This window comes from Carassius gibelio, chromosome A5 (assembly GCF_023724105.1).
Source record: "Carassius gibelio isolate Cgi1373 ecotype wild population from Czech Republic chromosome A5, carGib1.2-hapl.c, whole genome shotgun sequence".
Taxonomy (NCBI): Eukaryota; Metazoa; Chordata; class Actinopteri; order Cypriniformes; family Cyprinidae; genus Carassius; species Carassius gibelio.
The window spans coordinates 26,928,301-26,948,599 of NC_068375.1; the positions used below are offsets into that span (position 1 = coordinate 26,928,301).

At 37.6% G+C, this 20,299-nt stretch overlaps 1 protein-coding gene across 10 annotated transcripts in view; it reads left to right on the forward strand.

The window, feature by feature from the left end:
- The first annotated feature begins 321 nt into the window (after window positions 1–321).
- LOC128008251 (pleckstrin homology-like domain family B member 1) overlaps window positions 322–20,299 on the forward strand; it is a 35,795-nt gene continuing 15,817 nt past the window's right edge. For 3 of the 10 annotated variants that reach the window (XM_052592868.1, XM_052592875.1, XM_052592871.1), the window contains exons 1-7: window positions 4,459–4,678; window positions 7,006–7,107; window positions 8,460–8,583; window positions 9,636–9,806; window positions 13,362–13,487; window positions 14,417–15,621; window positions 19,630–19,866. In XM_052592868.1, the coding sequence (XP_052448828.1) occupies window positions 4,676–4,678; window positions 7,006–7,107; window positions 8,460–8,583; window positions 9,636–9,806; window positions 13,362–13,487; window positions 14,417–15,621; window positions 19,630–19,866 (1,968 nt within the window). In that variant the 5' untranslated portion in view covers window positions 4,459–4,675. Of the gene's footprint in view, window positions 551–4,456; window positions 4,679–7,005; window positions 7,108–8,459; window positions 8,584–9,635; window positions 9,807–11,340; window positions 11,466–13,361; window positions 13,488–14,416; window positions 15,622–19,629; window positions 19,867–20,299 lie in introns of those variants that run through there. The other 7 variants (XM_052592872.1, XM_052592873.1, XM_052592870.1 and 4 more) reach the window with 5 other exon arrangements.

A 20,299-nucleotide genomic window follows, 5' to 3' on the forward strand; every position in this document is an offset into this window, starting at 1 on the left:
CAGAGAATTGAATGCACCAGGGGCATGAGGGGCAGAGGACCTGCCTCCATATACCAATATGCTTCTGATATCACAAATGTAATTTTACGAGACATTTCTGAAACCTCTGTATTTGGTGATAAGTCACCCCTAATGTGCTCCTGCCTAAATATCTATCTCTTTTTCATCTGTCTCCTGATCTTGGCTCATGGTGGGTGTCTTGTTCTACAGGCTGAACAAATGAGGAGCTCTTCAGCTGTGAGTATAAAAGACTGCCTTGTGGCAGTAGAATGAAAAAGGAAGGGAGGGAAGACTAGTGTGAGAAACTATGAGGGCTGGAAAAAGGGAAAGGGGTGGAGAGAGAGAGTAGCATGTAGATGGGGGAATAATGCAGGACAGAGAGAGCGAGGGAAGACATTTCTAGTTCTCAATGTGATTTGTCCATCCTGCTCTGGTGCTCAACAGAGTTTAAGGTGTCTTAAAGTGAGCATGAGTTAGAAAGACACCTGTCTCCAGCTCTCAGGATTACAAATGGGACTGGCAGAGCCACAGTAAGGATCTGAACTAATAGGTAAGGCTTTGATTGACAGCTGGGTTTTTGTGATAAAGCTTTCTGAATACATTTAGAGTAATGCTACACTCTCAGAAAAAAAATGGTAAAACACTTGGTAATGATATGTACTATTTAGGTACTAATATGTACTTAATATGTACCTTTAAGGTACTAAAATGCACCCTTTAGGATTAAATAAGCTACCCAGATCCAGAGTTAGATTTTAGGACCTTTTAATGTATTTTCAATTTGTAAAATTGTATTTTATTTATTCAAAGCACAAATTAATTAATATAAATTCTACCACATGTCTGTTTGCGTCTGTCAACCCATTTAAAACCTAATTATTTTTGGAGTCTTCATTAGAATCAGTTTGTGAATTATTGAAAGAGGAACTGAGAGAGACAGAGAGATTTCTTTAGAAAATGGAAACTTTAGTAAATGACGTTTGCCAAAACATAATGGGGATCCTGTCTTTAAAAAGTAAAAGTCATTTGGACTGTGACATAGTGTCACTATGGACACTATGATGATATATTATGAGTTATGAGTGATCTAATACATGAATGCATTTCTTTATTTTAGTTATGGTACTGTACGTGTGAGCAATGGAGAACTCTAGTTTTTCTATGTCTATGCTTTCTGAGAAAAAAAAAATAGCACTAGACCAGCATGGGAATAATGGCTCTGACCTAAAGCATGGACAATGAGACTATTGTCCCAGCAGAGATAGCACTGTGCACACCAGTGTAGGAGAAGACTGTGTGTGCAGGAGGGCTGTGCTGGTCTGCTGACATGAATTTTTGCACCAGCAATGTTACTTCCACTAAAAAAGGCTGACTAACAGGTGGTTTGAAAAATTGTGAAACACATACAATACTTATTCTGCACTTGTGTTATGTACGACATTTGCAATGTAGCAGTGATAGATTGAACATTTACATAATTCAGCTAAGGAATCCTCTATGTAACATAATTTATAGGCTACAAAAGTTAGTTCCTGTTCAGAAATTTGATGAGTGACGTTCCAGTCGGTGCATAATTTGCAGGAATTTTTATGGACTCTTTCTTCAGGATACATAATTACATCAACAGATGGCCAGGAGTAACTGTATCTGAATATGATTAATTGACTATACAGAAGGCAAAACTTGAAAAAGTACTTGAAAAATTATTAGTATATAATTCACAGTTTTTATAAAACAGTGGCAAAAAGTGCCCAGATGATGACTACTTTGTCGTGCACAAGACGCTTCAAAAGACGCCAGAGGAAAAATCATATCTTTACATATAAAGGAGAGGCAGCGCAGGGGAAGGCAAAAACATGGTCTCTTACTGTCTCATATTTACTGTTGCAGTCGATTTCCAAATGAATGTAAGGTCCAGGCATAGCAGAGTTCTCTGAGTAGGTGTGAGTGTGAGAGATGAGGCCACATCGTGAACACGTGCACCGGCTTTCCCCTTGTTTAATGCATTACTTGCTGCAATGGTAAAAGTTAAAACATTAGTAAAAATGAGTTACTTAGAGAGTTGTTGTGAGTTTAATACTGTATAAATGTTAGCTTGAATGTTAGCATGTTGCAAGGAGAAAAAGAAAGAGGGAGTGGGTGAAAAGAACATCAGGGAGTAACAAAAAGAAGGAACTGAACACCAGCACAGACTTGGTGAAACAGTGCCAAACAGGATTTAGTGACCATGATTGCTCAAGCTTTTCTTATAATGGCCACAGCTTCATTTAATCAGCCTGGGTCTCACCAACTCTAGACAGCACACAAACACACACTTCACTGACCAATTTATGTCAATAATCAAGTCAAGCTCTGTGAGTCTTAACAAGTTCCAGGTCCAATTATTCTTACCTTCTCAATCTTTGAACTCTCCCTGTCTGCTTAAACCATAATTTCAAATGGAATAAATTGTCCATTTGATCATCATAAGAGTTAATATCCCCATCCCTTTAAAGAAATACAAACACTGCGTGATGGAATGCTATGCAGGACTGCAAACTGAATAGATTTCAAATAATTTGCATGGAAGAGTCAAAATGCATGAAAAAAAAAAGCATAATACAAGAATTTGGTACTGTACATTTTTTATACTACTGTGCCAAAACGTTCTTCTTGTTGTTCTTTCACAAGCATACTCTCATACAAATAGTGTTCTGATCTCAAGGGTTTCTGCCAGGCAAGCACTGTGACTGTTTTCTGGGGTGAAATCTGTGGTCAATCTTTCTGACGCCTTGTTGCTTTACTCTGATACTATAATAAGTGACTAGACTGTTGCAAAATTTAGCAAAGGATTAATGCCGCATGTTCCTGCCCTAGAAGAATTTGTGAGTGAGACCAAAATGCTTAGCTTTGATATCACATATGTTATTCCAAGATAGCAGTCCAGCATGGAAATATGGAAAGTTATCCAGCAGCTTTCCAACTTGTGTGCTTGCCATGTGTTGACCATGGCAGCCTAACATGTGAGTCGCTCTGGGCTTCTAAACTAATGGCATAACATATAAGTGTTGGAAGTTATTTGGTGGAATAATCATTTCCTCACATAAAGTCATTGGAATTTTCACTCCCAGAGGACAACAAACATAAATAACTTAAATATGGCTCTGTAATAAGACACTGGGGGTCCAGAACATAGGACTACTTTACATTATCAGGCTTGTTGACATTTCTTCTCAGTTTTGGGTGAGAAGGGCCAGCTGGAGATTGTTTATTCCCAGTGAGGGGCTAGATCATAGGGTCAGCCGACAGGAAGAGTCCCTGCTTAGGATCCCCTACCGGAAGAGTCTGCTCCTCTTCCAGCTGTGGTTGCCTAGTTGCTGTTAAGATTTGTTTGTGTTCATTTTTTTATGTGTTTGGACTCTTTTGGCATCTGTCTTACTGGCAAAGGTCATGGAAAAAAGCCTTTCTTTCTCCTTCTCCACAAGACAGATATTTTCCTCTCTAGGACTCTGTTTCATGTTTTTTAAGGTTGTTACCAATCAGTCTGGCTCGGTGTATGATTGATTGCTTGGGTGTATGTTCACTAAGAGACAAAATGTAAATGTTTGCTTAAGAGTTCCATGAAAAATTGTATGACATTATTTTTTTTTCATAAATTAATCTAATTATGTAACAAATACTCTTAAAGTGACCAACATCAGCAGTTTTGCAGCTGTTCAACATCAAATGGAAAACATCATTTTTGTTTTGGAGAACAGGAAGTGAGTAGGAGGACTCCACATGGAATATTACGTTTTTTTTTTCTGTTCTCCACAGCAGTGTGTAAACTCAAATCTGTTTTTCAAAATAAGTCCATCTGCTGTAATGTTGGTGATCTGACAATTTTTAATACTATTCCAGCAATTCTTTAACAATCGTCTTCTAAAGGCATGTAACAGTAACAATTAAATATATTTCTTAAAGGGATAGTTCACCCTAAAATGAAAATTCTGTCATCATTTATTCACCCTTATGCCAATCCAAACCTGTAGGACTTCTGTGGAACACAAAAGAAGATATTTTGATGAATGTTGGTGACCAATCAGTTTTTGTTATCATTGGGAAAAAAAAAACAATGAGACATTTCTAAAAAAAAAATATATATATATATTTTTTTTACATCCCACAGAAGATAAGAGTTTGATGATAATAGAATTTAGGTATTTTGATGAACTATACCTTGAATTTAATTTAATGTTTAGCATGTTTTTGAGCAGTAAGTTTCAGCATACAAGTACAGATGTGTCAAGTTTATAGACAATGATTTCTGTGATGGTGTTAATATATGCCCCCCTGTGATTTAGCTTTCTTAATTTAAACATAAACTTGATGATTTAATTATGGTTGCTTGGAAAGATGGACCGGACACCTGGATTCTGACAGACTTCTTTTTTTTTTTTTCATGTGGATTTCTCTACTAGTGCTTTCTATCTCTCTCGCGCACTCTCTCACCTCCCAGCTGTGGTGGTACTATGTAATTCTGCCCTCCAGAACTTCAGAGCATTCAGTAAGAGACATGAGTGAGCAGCAGAGACAAACAAACAGCGAGAGCTGGACTGTAGACACTCAGCCAAAGGCTCAAAGGCGTAAACACAGGACATAGCATTGAGATTGTGAGTAAACAAGGCCATGCAGCATCGTTCATAGGCTAAAAAAGATGGTGAGTGGGCTTGGTTTTGCTTATGGGGTTTTTAAGAGTTTGGTTTTTTAAATAAAAAATTTATAGTTAAATATTAGAATATATTAAAATTTTCATTGTTAGTATATATTTATGTATTCATTTTAAGCATATGTTTATTTTTTTTATTTATGTTTTTAATGTGTTGTTTATTGTATATATTTAACTGCTGCCTGTCTTGCTTATGATTTTTTCATAAAAGACATTTTAAATCTCAGTTTGATTTAACATTTTCGTGGTATTAACATGAGTAGAAAAGCCATCCGTCCAGTCTTTGGTTTCTATTTCCCAGATTCACCTCCGTGCTACATTTAGCTGTACTCTTATATTAGCTGTATGTTCCTGCTGTGGTTTCCTCACTTCTCCCTGTAACTCTTACATGCTGCGTGTGTCAGTGTAAGGTTGTGTGTGTGTGTCTATATATGTGTACCCTGTGTGATTATAACCCTGTAAGAAGAGCTTTGTGGTTTGTGCTATGTGGCTGAGTCTATTTTCTGCTGCAGAGGGCAGGGCACAGTGGCATAACTGCAGACTTAATGACATGTTTCAGAGGCAAGCCACTCACCAGCATGAAAAACTCCAGATGAACTGCTGTTAGGTGCATATTGTTTGTACAGGTATTTGACTCAAGGCGTCAATATCTGTCTATGTATGCTTAATGATTCTGTATTGTCCAGTTGTGTGTGTGATGGTGAGAGCAGTAACCATTTTCAGTATAGTGACAGAGGCTTTCTGTTCTGTCTTCCCTCTGGACGTGATTGTGAAAGGCGGACTGCAGCACTTGCCTGCTGCACTTGCAAACATGACATTAGAAATGAAAGGAAAGAGAGTCTAGAAGTAGGAGCAAAAGGAGAGGAAGTTTGATTTTATACCAGCTGTTGAGTTAAAAACTTTAAATGTCCATCATCATCTTAATAATTATGCATTCACTGTACCTAACCTGTCTTCGCTTGTTTGTAGAAGCAAAGCGTCTCATTCCAGTTGTTTCCCTGACTGGACATGCCAGCAGAGGAAAGAGTTGTATTAATCTCACTTAGCTTTGCCTTTCAAACTTAGATGCTCCTCACGGAAAGAGTTGATTCATTGGACAACTGTCAGACTAAGGTAATCTGTTAAATAATGTTATATTAATAGAAAATATTGGGTCTGTTTTTGATGTTACGGTGCACCTGACAATAAATGTTGAATGCAGCTATGTAGCTAAGCTACAGAAGAGGGGTTCAATTATGAATATAGTTGTGTGCTAAGCTACAAACTATCTATTGCTATGCTAAAATGAAATTAGCTGAACTAAGCTAAGAGCTTTTGGTTTAACTGATAACTTTTTTGATTACTTAGCCTGGTTAAAAAGAAGAAAAAGAAGAAAGTAGTTCTGAATCCATTGGGATTTTTTCAGTGTGTTCTGTGGGTTGTTTAGAATCAGAACAAATGTTTCTGACTCAAAATAAATGGCTCTTTTAAATCTGTGTCAATTATTCTGATTGTAAACAGCTAATCTGTGAATTAATAAAATCACACTGTGAAAGTATGTGATTTTAAGTTACAGTGCCACCTTGAATAATGTAGTTCAACAAATAGCTTTGCTACTTATAATGGCTTCTTATAATGGCTGTTATGTACACTGATACATACACACATAAACCCTGATGGTCAGTTGTCTTGCGGATCTGTTTCTTCCCAGCGAGGTTTTTCTGAGAGACAGTGGTATGTGTCAGAAACGGAGGAGGGGTCAGGGAAGGAGGGAGAGGGGGATTTCAGGTTAGGGATGTTCCAAAATGACTGATCTGCTGTGATGTGTGTACTGACCTGAGGTCTACTCTGCTTTGTTCACACTAATGTGCCTGTGTCTGTACCATAGATAATTGGCTGCATCTGTTCACTGTTAGTCTGGTTGTGTCTGTGTGTGTGTGTGTGTGTGTGTGTGTGTGTGTGATGAGTCACACTGACTCATGCTGTGCATTTCAACTATTCAGACTCCAGTCTGTTCACAACAGTTGGTTAATCACAGTATGCTTTTGATAATTCATTGCATAACTGTATTTTGTCTACAATAGTAAACACCTGATGTGTTTTATTGTTCACTGATAGGATCAAAGACACAAGCTTGAAATGTTGTAACTTTGCCAGCTCTGCATATTTGTCTGTTCATGTTGCATACATAAAACCAATATATGTTGTGATTATGACTCTTTACATGAAAGTCCACTCGCATTTTATGAGACTGACCCTAATTGCCTCTTTGACTAAGAATTTTTGGTCATATTTGGACTTTTAAAAAATTATTTCTGTTTATCTTTCTGTAATTACAGGATCTTAACAAATGTCATGAAGTGACCAATAAATCCATAGACATGGACAGGCTAAATCAGAATGTTCCAGAACACGGCCGTCAGACTCATCAGGTATTACAGGTGAGTGTGTGAGTGTATTTATTTCTCACTTTCTCTCTCACACGCACGCACACACACACACACACACACGTGTTGGCTTTTCATGTTTTATGGGGACATTACATAGGTTTAATTTTTTTTTTATACTGTATAGGTTTAATTGTTTTATATTATACTCATAATGCAGAAAACAACAGGACCGCTCACACCCACCCACACATTATCATTCAAAAGTTATGTTTGAATGTTAGTGTGTATAATGGATGCATAAAGAGTGTTCTAATGTTGGTTTTCTGCTTATTCATCATTAAAATAATAAAAACAGAATATAATATAAACAGTTAAAATGTAATCTGATGCATCAGCATCAACAAAGAATTCAGCAAAATCCCTAGGTTTTGTCACCTAACTGTGGAGTCTGTAGAAATTAAGGGGTGAACTGTTTCCTAATTATAGGGTTAATCTTCATCACTGTAGATTCGAGAGGCTGAGTTCAGCCTTTCTGTCTTCACTAGCAAAGTTAAGTATGCAAAAACACATGAGACTTCACTAGCAAAGTTGAGTACACAAAAACACACAGAAACAAGCTGAGCTGAGCTGAGACTGAGCTGTATATGGAAAAAACTGTGGAGCAGCTTTATATATCCATCTAATGGATAATTACCCACTATATGTAAAACAAGTGCATTCAGTGCAAATGTTCCCTGATTTAACTGGGGTTTACTGTATTTTACTTTATGAGTACTGTAACTTATCCAGGGCAATCCTTATGATGCCAGCATATTCTAAAAGAAAATAAACTTCTAGTAAAGTCAGAGTTTTACATCCCAGAAGGACTGATGTGAAATTTCCACTGGTTGCTCTTCACTTTCCAAAATCTTTTCTAGTGCACCAAAAGCTTGTGTGAATTCTAACATCATCTAAGGACACAAAATAAATTAAATATGCCATTTCCTTATTAAAAACATGAATTATACCATTTGTTTCGATGCAGAATAGCACTCTCTCAAACATCAAAGTGTGATTTATCAAGCAAATAATCCCCATTCTGCCCTTAAGAACCTCCATCTGTGACATGCTGAGTCCAAATATGTTCTTCCTTTGGTCATTTATTGGTCTGGTCCCTTGCCTTTCATTTAACAGCTAAATCCTGTTAGCCTCTTGGTGGTACCTGATGGAGCTAAACCCATTTAGTCTAGATAGGCCCTGTCGCTGCAGTACTCAATGGACCTAACTGAATTACACTAATCCTGTTTTAGAAACCCTGAGCGGTCATCCAAAAAAGTATAGGTCACTTTAATGGTGATCAAATGCTGTAAAATATGATCCATTATTAAAAGGTTTACTGTTTTTTTGTCCCCATATGTTCACAGAGCACACCACTGGACCTGATTGAAACAGGCAAGACTCTCAAAGTCCAGGCAGAAGGACCCCATCTTGTCAGCTTAGGAAGTGGCCGTCTGAGTACGGCTATAACCCTCCTGCCCTTGCCAGAGGGTAATTATATGATTGTGCGAACAGAAGGGATGCCAACTGAAAAACTGGGGACTATGAATTAAGATTAGTATTGGCATGTTTTTGTGTGGTGATGTACAGGAAGTTCACAAGAGAGGACAAACCTCATTGTACTGTCCTCTTAGCTTGACTATGCTTCATCTCATGAAGAATGACAAATAGAGGACTTCTCCTCCCCTGACACTGAGGAAGAATGAGAGCGAGTATAAATCCCAGAGGAAGTGCATTTAGTGCACTATTCATCAGTGAATCATTTTATAATGGATTGAATAATAATTTCCTGTTCTCACGTTGATAGATGGATGGATGGATAGATATATCATTATAATGAATAAAATATATTAACATATTGGTGAGATCCACCCATATGATGGGTCTAGTATTTACAGAAGTTTATATTTAGGACTGAGTATGTAGGTTTCAGCGGTTTCTTGTAAATTGCATTCACAATGGCAGTGGCTTTAGAACAAGAGACAGAATTATGAAGCTATGACCTGACTTTGACACAACCCCCTGTTGCTCCACACTGTGTGGCTGAGCTTGACTGAGTGAGAGCACATTTGTATGACTGCCTAAAAATGTCTTCTTTTAAATAATGAATTATGTTCATCTTCAGTCTAAAGTGCAGCATATCCACCCCTATCACTTGCTTCCTACCACTGTCTCGGTCACATCTCCTCTCACAATAGGCTTGGGTTATGGCTCTTTTACTCACATCTGCTTCATAAACACTTTGAAGGAAATAATAACTCAGATAAGTCCATTCAATGGAGGGAGGGGTGTAGGGGGTTTGTCTATCTTGTCTTTGTTAAAGAAGCAGATATAAACCTGTCCTTTTGCTGCAAGCCTCATACTACAGTATCTCAAATATTATTATTAACATATATTTTATATATATTACTAAGTTTAGTAATTCATTAAGTGTCATCTTTACAATACATCCTTTTTTTAAACCTTATATTGGCCATCCTCATGTCTAATTAGTTTCAGTTTTATGCAGCAATAATCACCTGAATCTTTGTCACATGTTGCAGGGAAGACTACACTTGGTCATGGGAACACAGACATTAATATTCAGGGTCCGGGTGTTACTGCTCAACATTGCTACATAGAAAATGTGGGAGGAGCCATCACTCTATACCCCTGTGGAAATTTGTGCTCAATGGATGGCTTACCATTTTCCAAACCTGTCAGACTCACACAAGGTAAGCAATGCCTCATTTACAGTTGGTCTAGGTTAAGGTTGCTCTGAAGCTTATGAACCTGATTTTACTTCCATATACTGTAGGCTCTGTAGAATAGGTTACAAAAGGAGGGAGCTTTATTCTTAATGTGGAATTTAGAATAGATACATTGCAGTCTTAGATTTAGAGTCTAAGAATTCCTTTATTTATTTATGTGAAATAAAGGCACAATGTGTCTTGCTGATGATTTATTAATTTTACTTGCTGATGGTTTATTAATGTTAGTACTTCTAGTTCTACTAATGTTAGTAGTTCTTCTGGAGTTTTAGTTTCATATTCAACTGATTGCCTCGAAATCTTTTGACAGTAAATCAATGGATGCAGCCTCCACATCAGTAAAATACATTTCCAAATACCATTCTAAGAGACTTCGTCATCGAGTGGCTCCAGTGGACAAACGTTTCAGCTATTATGAGACTGAATGGTCTGCTTGGTTCTAAAGTTAGAAGGTGGCATATAAGTAAAGAAGAGTTAAGGCCTTTGCTTAAATTCAGAACACTGTGAATCTTCTGCATAATGCAACAGCTGACATGAGATATTTACCATTTCAAAAGATTGCATATCCAAAGCTAGAATAACTATAGGCTATGTATTTACCCATTTTGTGTTAATACTGATAAGGAATTGTTTGAACATCCCTTGACCTTACACTACTCTTGAGCTATTTCTGGTTGTCCAGTTTGGAATCGCATTCATGTGTATTTGTGTTATACATGGGGACATTGCCCTATGATGATCATAAGGCCTTTTTAACCTTCCATTTGAAGAACTTGACCTTGCCCTGCTCTGTTGGGTTATTTCACGCACTCTTGAATCACATTGCTCTTTATTAGTTCTATACATTGGGAAAGTGTAATGCTACAGAAATGTGATGTTTTATTTGGTTTCTCAGAATATGTGTTTTATCTCATTTACAGCCGCTGTAACGTAAATCTATAGCAAATGTTAACCTTTTAATGGTGCACCTAATCATATATTTTTGACGTTTATCTAAGATAAATTAGTTCGCGTATAAGGGATAGTGATCATGTTGATCCAGATGAGCTGATCTGCAGTCCGTCCCTCTGTTAGCACTCTGTGCTTGACAATAACATGAGACAGCAGGCGAGAGGACAGCTGTCCAACGTGCCACCCAACAGCTACATTTGTCTTAATGAGGCGTCAAGTCCTCAACAGTCTTAATGCTCGTTAAGAGTGTTTTTTTTATTTTTTTATTTTTATTTAATTTTTACCCAGATTAACAAAAAATTGGGGGTTACAAATAAAAACAACTTCTAGCATAACATCCGCGAAGTCCAGAGTTTCGCCACAGGAGTAAATTTCTATTTTAAATTCCCCGGATATCTGACACTTTGTCGTATTAACTGCTACTTTTTGTCTTGTCCGTTTTCTTTGGTCTGGCGATGACAGTCGAACAGGTGACATCTGTGCTGTTTTGTGTTGTAGCAGAAGTCAGTGAGTGGACGCGCCGTTTGTAGTAGCGCTTGACATTAACATCACAAAAGCTGCGGACACACACGAGCCCAGCGCTCTTTACTTCACTGTCCGCCGTTCCTCAGCGATTCCAAGTATTTTCAGTTGATTGGATATAAGTTCAAAGAGTTCTATTTTCCAAATCTGGTAGGTGAAACTGCTTGATCTTATCTTCAATATTTTACCAATTATTCACCTCTTACATTGAAGTGTTGCGGTTTTGTATTGCATATACACCATTAACCATTACTCCGTTTACTAATCCTGTTGTGTTGTTTAATGTGTCATATCACAAATTATTAATAGCCTAAGTATATTAGAACCAAGTTGTTTTGTTATTTTGTTCAGCTCAAATATCTAAACTGTAGCGGACTATAATAAATAATATAGCTCTTTTTCGAGTTAGTATTTTAAGAGGCTTAACTTGAATTTATTTCAGTAATTTGTGTAGTAAAATGTTTATATACAACTAACTTAAATATTGTTTAATGGTCTTCACACACTTGTGATTTAAAATGCATACTTATTTAATGCTCTCATGCACTTTTTTGGTAATGTTGGTAATGCTCTTAAAATATTTTAATATAATAAAACATCAATGCATTTTCTCTGATTTATTTTTTGACCTTCTACTGAAAATACAAAACACTTTTCTGACCTCCTTACACCCAGCCTGACCCCTCTGATGCCCACTTGTGCCAAACGCTTGTTTGATTGTTTAGTCTTTGGTTGTGTAAATAGATGTTACAGTCTGTCATCAGTGATTTGACCTTATTTGTTCTGTACCACATTTTTAGGAAGTATACAAACTGAATATTTTCTTTCACTTGTTTTTCTGAGTAAATTCTCAGTGGCTTGTAACTATTATAGATACTGAGATTGTACCCCAGCATTTAGATTATTACTGAGTTGAATAATTTGATTGATTTTTTAAATTTTACAGTATGTTCTTCCTGTAATCTCAAATATGTGGCTATGTCCATGTTCTCAATTGTGTTTGTACTGTACATATTTGTGGCAAAACTACAGAGTATGGACACTGTATGAGGTTCAGCTTTGACATGGTAATAACAGAGAAAGCAGTTTAATTTTTAAAAGACTGACAATTCAGCAACAGTGACAGTGATTTATGTACACTGGTGAGCAATTGTGGAAAATAGGGATTTACATTTTCTGATGAATAACGAAATTGCATTAAGTGGAACTCATGTTAGTGTTGCATGTCACATCCTGTCCTCTACTGTACTGTAAGTCAGCAATGAGTCATACTGATCTTATATTCTCTCTGTGCCAGTGTTCATTATGAAATGGAAGTCTGACTCATAATTCACTGGCATTTTGACAGACTCTGCCCCATTAATCACACCACCAGAGGAATAAAATTATATGAATGTATAGGAGCTATATGTATGCATTTCCTACTAAAAGACGATCTCAGTTTAATATTTTTGTCTGAACTCTATGATATGGCAAGATAAGCCATGATGAGTTGCAAGAAAGCATGTAAATAAGGAGGACACAGATTCAGGCCATACAAACACTGTATCACTTGTACTGATTGCTTTTTGTTTGGCTTTATTAAGTTTCATCCACACCCCTGTTTCGTTTCATTCAGAGGCTCTAGATTACCTTGAAATAATAAAGTAATATTTATGAAGATATAATTACACTTTCAGCAGATGGAAGCACAAGATGACTTTTCGTGATGTAAACTGCCCCATTCAGAGTTGTTGGGTATGGGGCTGGCAATTCCACTAGACAAAATGTCAGCTAACTTATAAACACTGTGTATTTCACAGATCCTATGACAGATTTAATTGTTTACCCTTCATTCCTTTAAAATGTCATTACTGTAACTTAGTATATTCAGATGCAGTATTTAATTCAGTCTTTTTTAAAATAATATTGTTCACTTGAATAAAAACATTTGGTTTATAATGTCCCTCATAAAGCACTTTTTTATTATAAGGTGAACTTTAATTTCTATTGGTAAGGTAATTCTGTTTTTCTTAATGTTTTGCTTACATATGCTTCTTTCCTCAGGGTGTATGCTGTGTTTTGGTCAGTCATCCTTTTTCCGCTTTAACCACCCAGAGGAGGCCATCAGGATGAAGAGTTTGATCCCTGGTGGAAGCCCTGGATTTACCAGTACCTACAAGAACCACTCAGGTATATATACAGAAGCAAGATTACACTGGCCTGGAATCTGGTAGTGTAAGGCAACTGCTCTGGATGCAACGTGGAGCTAAAATCGCTGAAGGCAAGAGAGAGAGCTAAATTTGTGAATAATGGTGCACATTCCATCTATTTAATTACTAAACTTTACCGCAAACGGGGCACAGAGAGGCATTGTACCCTAGATAACAAGTTCCAGACACTGCTCAGGTGAATCAAATCTGCCTAAAATAACACAGCCTAATCCTGTAAAACTGTATCTTTGCCCATTCAAAACACTGCTCTCACTCACTCAGTATTGACTCATTTGAAATAGTCTAGAATCCAGGAAGTGATGTCTTTGGAGGAGAAATTGCTTAGAAAAAAAAAAGGGAATTTGAATGGCCGCAGGCACTCTGTCAACTGCTGGAAAGTCCCTGCTGGGTGACTTTGGCTTTGACCCTGTTAGTTTAGAATCCTTGAACACCATATTGGACATTTTAAAAGAACATGACACCATGACAGTGATGAATATCACGTTGTTATGATGCCAGTGTGGGTGTTAACTGTTGTGTGCATCATTTTGTTTCTGTCTGACCCTATAGGTTTTTTAGTCATTAGTAAAAAAAAAAAAATCATTGAAATAATTATTTGGTCTGATTTAATAGATACTTGTCTACACTTGGAAAATAAACCTTAACTTGCTATTCATTTTTGATAATAATTAAAATGCATTATATATTTAACAAAATGGAGCACATTTGCAATTACTTGTTGAACAAATAAAATTATTTCTCACCATAAAAGCTATGAGCAAACAGCAATAAATATATATTTTTTGAATCCCATTTTTTGTTAACCTGGTACATATCTTGTATGAGTTTGCTATGTTTGATATCAGTTCATATTTAGGATTGTCAAGTAATGTTGTTTATTCTCCACAGAAACCCATGGGCAAGTAAATGGCAACCACCTTCCTTTGCACGAGCGACCTCGTCCTGGACACGGCACTCTTGTGCGCTCTATTGAGAAGGACATTCAGGACATTATGAATTCTCTGTCTATGGATGAAGGCCAGACTTCTTCATCTGAGCAATGTAAAACAAAACGCCACCCCATTCCACAGTCTGCCATTCTCAACGGGAGCGGCCACAGTCTTGTCTCCCCTCCAACCAGTCCTGGCACTTTGTCTGTGAGCTCCAGCTATGAAAATACCAGTCCTCCGTTCTCCTCCTTCTCCACCCCCTCTGTGGTTAGTAGTCCAGAGGCTTGTTTGGACTCCGCTAATACCCTTTCCACCAGCTACACCCAGACTGTGAAGACCCCGGTGCCACATCCGCGCACTTTTGCATCCAAAACCAGTAGTTCCAACGGAGGGCTAAAGGATATAGAAAGTCCCAGGCTTCAAAAAGCCTTGACTGAAACCCCCTCAAGCCCTTCTACAAACTGTATAGTCGAGAGTCCACACCTGGCCCATGGTTCCTCTTCTGGGTCTGTCTCAATTTCATCTGGAGATTTAGGCAGACAGATCAATGCTAGGGTCACCTCCTCATCCTCACCAGCATCTTCTAGCCCCAGATCCAGTGTTGGCTCATCAGTCCAAGAAACGTCTTCCAGTCTTCAGTCCCATTCATGTGCACTCCATCCTCCAGACAGTCCCCAGTCATCCCACCGTGGTGTAGAACTATCCAGCATGCTTCTTCCTCCTCTCAGCCCCTCCACAGCACGCAGAGGTGTCCTTGGGGTGCCAGTTCTTCCTGGAGCTCTACCCGGAGTTCCTTTGACCTCTCGTGGCCGGACTGTATCAGAGAGTCCTCGTCTTCAACGACGAGCCAAAGCTGAAGAAGAAATAGGAATTACAAGATTAAATGCCAGAAGTCCATCTCCTGTTTCTGCTCTTTTGAAGGACCAGCCTTGCTGCAAGCAGAAGACAGGTATCACCCCAGCTCTAGGTTCTCAGACAGGTGTGTCTCCTCTCACTAGTCCCCGTAACCAGAGAAAGAACCCAAAGGAGCCTCTGCAGGTTCAGCCGCGCACACGAGAACGCAAGAACAGCATTTCAGAGGTCAGCGACAAAGAGGAAGACCTACTTGAGTACCATCGCTGGCAAAGAGAGGAAAGGATGCGTGAGCAGGAGATGGAGAGGCTGGTATGTCTGAACTTGTGTGTATTTACAGTATCTGTCAAAAAATGATTCATTAAGTACTAGTTTAATCATCAAAATATGAAATAAGATGAAGGTACCCTATACCTTTTAAAAGTGTTGGGCCAGTAAGATTTTAATTAATACATTTATTTAGCAAGGATGCATTAAATTGATCAAATGTGGCAGTAAAGACATTTGTAATGTAACAAAAGATTTCTATTTAAAATAAATTATCTTCTTTTAAACGTTCCATTCATCAAAGAATCCTGAAAAAAAATTTCACGGGTTACACAAAAATATATTTATACTAGAGTAAAGACTGCTGAAAAAAAAATCATCTTTGGCATCATTGGAATTAATTACATTTTCAAATTATAGTAAAATATAAAAGTTATTTTAAATTTAAGCGTCACTGGCTTTTGGAGTGGACCTAGATTAAAGTGCTAGAGGTTTATATGGTGAGAGTTTTCTGGTGAAGACATGGAGCAGTCAGAAATAACACACAGATGTAAATTCCCGAGGCCTTTTTAAAAGCCCATATGCAGAACTAGTGGCTGCCCGAAGACTATATTTACCCAACACTATCTCAGTGCTTTGAGCTACCCTCCTCCTCATATGCACACACATACTGTCCTCTAGCAGTCTAAACATGTGTCTCCACCATATCCTCTAAATTAACCACATATAGACATCATCTCTCTCATTTAAACCTATTAAAAACCCCAGACACTCCTCGGGTGCATCTCAGATTCCCATATGGAACTGCCATTTATCATCTTTGTTACCCTCCACCTTATTTATCCATGAAATTATTTGCATCTACTGTTCCTCTAACCAACTCCTTAATGCCGTTTTTATGATGAAGTACTGTAACCTTTCTTTAAAATAAAATACATAGACAAGGCTAATTATATGCGGCAAGCCACAGAAAATTCTTGTTATTCCCTTGAGAAAAGCTATTTTAGGATATTTACTATGAGACAGAACTGAATTAATAAAGAACAGGAAGTTGTTTTCCATAATAAGTCTCCGGTAAGCGTTTCAAGACAATGGTAGGATCATTCAGTGTATTATGAACACGTTTTCACTCTGTTTGGGTTAAACTTTGTCCTGTGGTCTCTGGTCTGTCTGGCACTGTTGTCATGGTTACAGCACAGCTCTGTCCAATAGTGTGGCAATTTGAAAGGTGGTGCTAGTTTTGTCCAAAAGAAGCTGAATGCTCTTTTTTTTTTAAAGCTGCTATCAGGTTGGCATCACATTTTTTAAAGGACTTTTGCCACATAAAAGCACAACTGAGCTGTATTTAGAATGTATTTAGTCTGTAAAATGATATTTCAGAGGTGTGACCTCAGAGTATTTCAGTGTTAAGATGTGTGTGGGAATAATGATGGAACTGAAGTGATACATGCTGAGAATACCCTGAGATTTCAACTGGTGCTTGACCAGAGAAGTATTTGGGAGATAAGAAAAATGAAAGCAAGAAGTGAATTAGAAACAAAGCATTTGGAATCTGATCTTTTCTACTAATCCTGAAGTGAGATATTATTGCTTATGGGCTAATGTCATATTTACTCTTAAATCTGTGTTTACTCAGTTCTAGCTCATGGTCTAGTTGGCTTGAAAAGGTTTCTTCTCTGTACTGCTGTAGTATTTCTTTGCTCCGCCTGCCTTTTATCTCACAGACAAGCACACACACACATACACACATTCAGACGTATATTCTCTAGACAGCCGCATTCTTAACAGCAATGGTTCTCAACTGGTTTTCCTTTAGAAACAAGATAATACATCTAACATCAAGTGTTAACCCAGCACTGAAACAAATTTGTTTACAGAGCAAAGGTTATGAAATCCAGTGGGGGAAATATGAATTTGTATCCCCTGCTGATTTTGTAAATTTTCCCACTTACAAAGAAATGAAGGGTCTGTAATTTTTTATGGTAGGTTTATTCCAAAAAATATAGAAAAAATATTAAATTAAGGTTATAAATTGATTTGCATTTCAATGAGTGAAATCTCGAAGTTTCAGCTCCCTCCACAGATTTTCTACAGGATTAAGGTCTGGAAAGGCTACTCTATGACCTTAATGTGCTTCTTCCTGAGCCACTTTGCTGCCTTTGCGGTTTGTTTTATACACCTAACAAGCTGACATTAGGAGTAACTTCAGGACTAATCTGTGTTCCACATGGGCACATAACCTGTCTGTAGGAGCCAGAATTATTGCTGCTTTTAACTCACTGAAATGTAAATACATTTCTAACATTTATATAATATGTTTATATATATGTTTATGTTTTGGTTGATATTCTGTCTTTATCCATCAAAATAAACCTACCATAAAAATGACAGACCCTTCATTTCTTTGTAAGTGGGCAAACTTACGAAATCAGCAGGGGATCAAATAAATATTTTCCCCACTGTATATAATACCATTCAAAAGTGTTTTTTTTTCCCAGCCTAACACATGGAACAAATTATTTTTGCCTAGTAAGTTGATGTCAATTTTGAGGGAGTATTTTCTGTGATCAATTTATTAACCTAACTAAGCAAAGGGATATGTCTAATTTCATTTGTTATTTTTGGGTCATGACACTCGAGTAGAGAACTTGCATTGTAACCCCACACAAACACATACTCTTTGTCTTCAAAATCTGTCAAGATGTTTCTCTCTGGCTCACTTAGGTTTTGGAGGTTCCTGTCAGTGTGTTTGTGGAAGCCACAGAGAACCAAAGCACTTCATACTGTAAACCACATGAGGGCGATATGGCACCAAATTTTAAATGAAAGAAAACTTTTTTATTTTTTTCTTTGTTTACCAGATTTAAAGCATCTAAAACTCAGTTTTAACATTAAACACACAGTTTTCCACTGCAATTAATGAAAACTTTAAATACAGATATTTAGTTTTTTTTTATTACTTAAGATTAAGAATCTGTTTAAAATCACCTCTCTTTAAGGATTAGGGCCCAAATAAACAACAGTCATGTCATAAAGTGGCTTCTGCACACAAAGGTTTAGTTGCTTTGCTTTTCGTTGGTGTGTGTCGTGGCATCTTCAGCATGCATACCAGCTGTGCTGACACCCTTTTGTTGGAGAAGAATGCTGTTGCTACGTTACCCATCAGTTAGTGTTTACATGCTCCAGTGCTCTGTCTGCACTCTCCTGACAGGGGAGACCTCGTTAAAAGCAGAGAGCATGTGTTTCAAGTCGTTTTATTGACCGGACTGGTGAGATAATGGCTCAGTAATATACAATAGACTTTTACAGCACTGAACACCAAGTTTGCCTTGTATCATACTGTTCATTTTCAGAGGTCTGAGTCTTGGGTCTGTCTTATTGTTAATTATGTCTGTGTAAATGATTCCCTAATTCATCAAAATTGAATTTGATTAGCTGAAATGGATGGCTTGTGACAGCACCGTCCCTTTCCATGCAATTTTAGTAATGCCACTCGTGTCATCCAGCCAAACTGAGCTGGGTATTGTCCATGTAAAATATAATGAGCCCCAATGCCTAGAGCGCTAGTTAGTCTGGCTAGAGCTACGAGAGAACTCCAGGAATTTGGCAGCCTGCAAGTAGATAATGTACACACACACACACACACACACACACACACACACAAACACACATAATCAATCTAGGTAGAGTGATGGTAGCAGCTGACTATCACAACCAGGTGAGAGATCGTTTGAGGGTGCTCAGAAGTATGGGGGTCTGTATTTGGGCTGAAGGAAAGTTTTTGAAAAGTGTATTTGTATCCCACCTCAAGCACTGTCGCAGATGTTCAGGATTTTTACATTTATACTGAGTTTAATGTGCTAAGTGCCCAATGAATCCACTAGGACGTTAAAGGGGTCACACCGTGTCATAAGTGGTCTTTCGATATGTTCTGTTGGTGTCAAGTTGCAGTTAGTCTAGAACAAACCAGATGAAGCTCCTAAAGAGCGAGTGAGAGTATTAACTACATGTGTTTACATAATTTCAGAACTTTTTGTGTGTGCTTGTTTCTAGGAGAGGCAGAGGCTTGAGACCATCCTGAATTTGTGTGCTGAGTATAATAAGAGCGACCCTCCGGTTGGTGTGGACAGTGGGAGAGTGTGTCAGTTTCCAGGGATGGAGGAGGTCTCTGTTCGGCGACCCGGTCCTGACCCTGCGAATGTGCTGGCCCAGAGCTCTCACAGACAGGGAGAGAGTGAGGAGGACAACCTGAAAGAGGAATGTAGCAGCACTGAGAGCCAGCACCAGGAGGTACAACACACATACCAGATATGTCCCCACTATTACACTTACAAACTGATGCACATACAGAGAGAGAAATATAGTAAGGTGCAAAGATCTGAGATCACACTGAGCTTCAAAACCTAATCTAAATACACAGGATTTGGATTTGGATCTTTTTTAAACAAAGAAGCATTTTGAAAACAAAATGATTAAGAAATATCCCTTATGAAACAAAAATAAGGGATTTTTTTTTTTTTTAATATATTGCAGTATATTGGAAAATATCATGTAATATATTAGGCATATATTCTTATATATATTTATTTTTTCCAATATATTGCAATATATTGAAAGTGGCAATCATTTATATATTTTGCAATATATTATATAATATATGTATCATCAATATATTATTAAATGTATTCAAATATATAAAATATTAGAAAATAAAAAGGGAAAA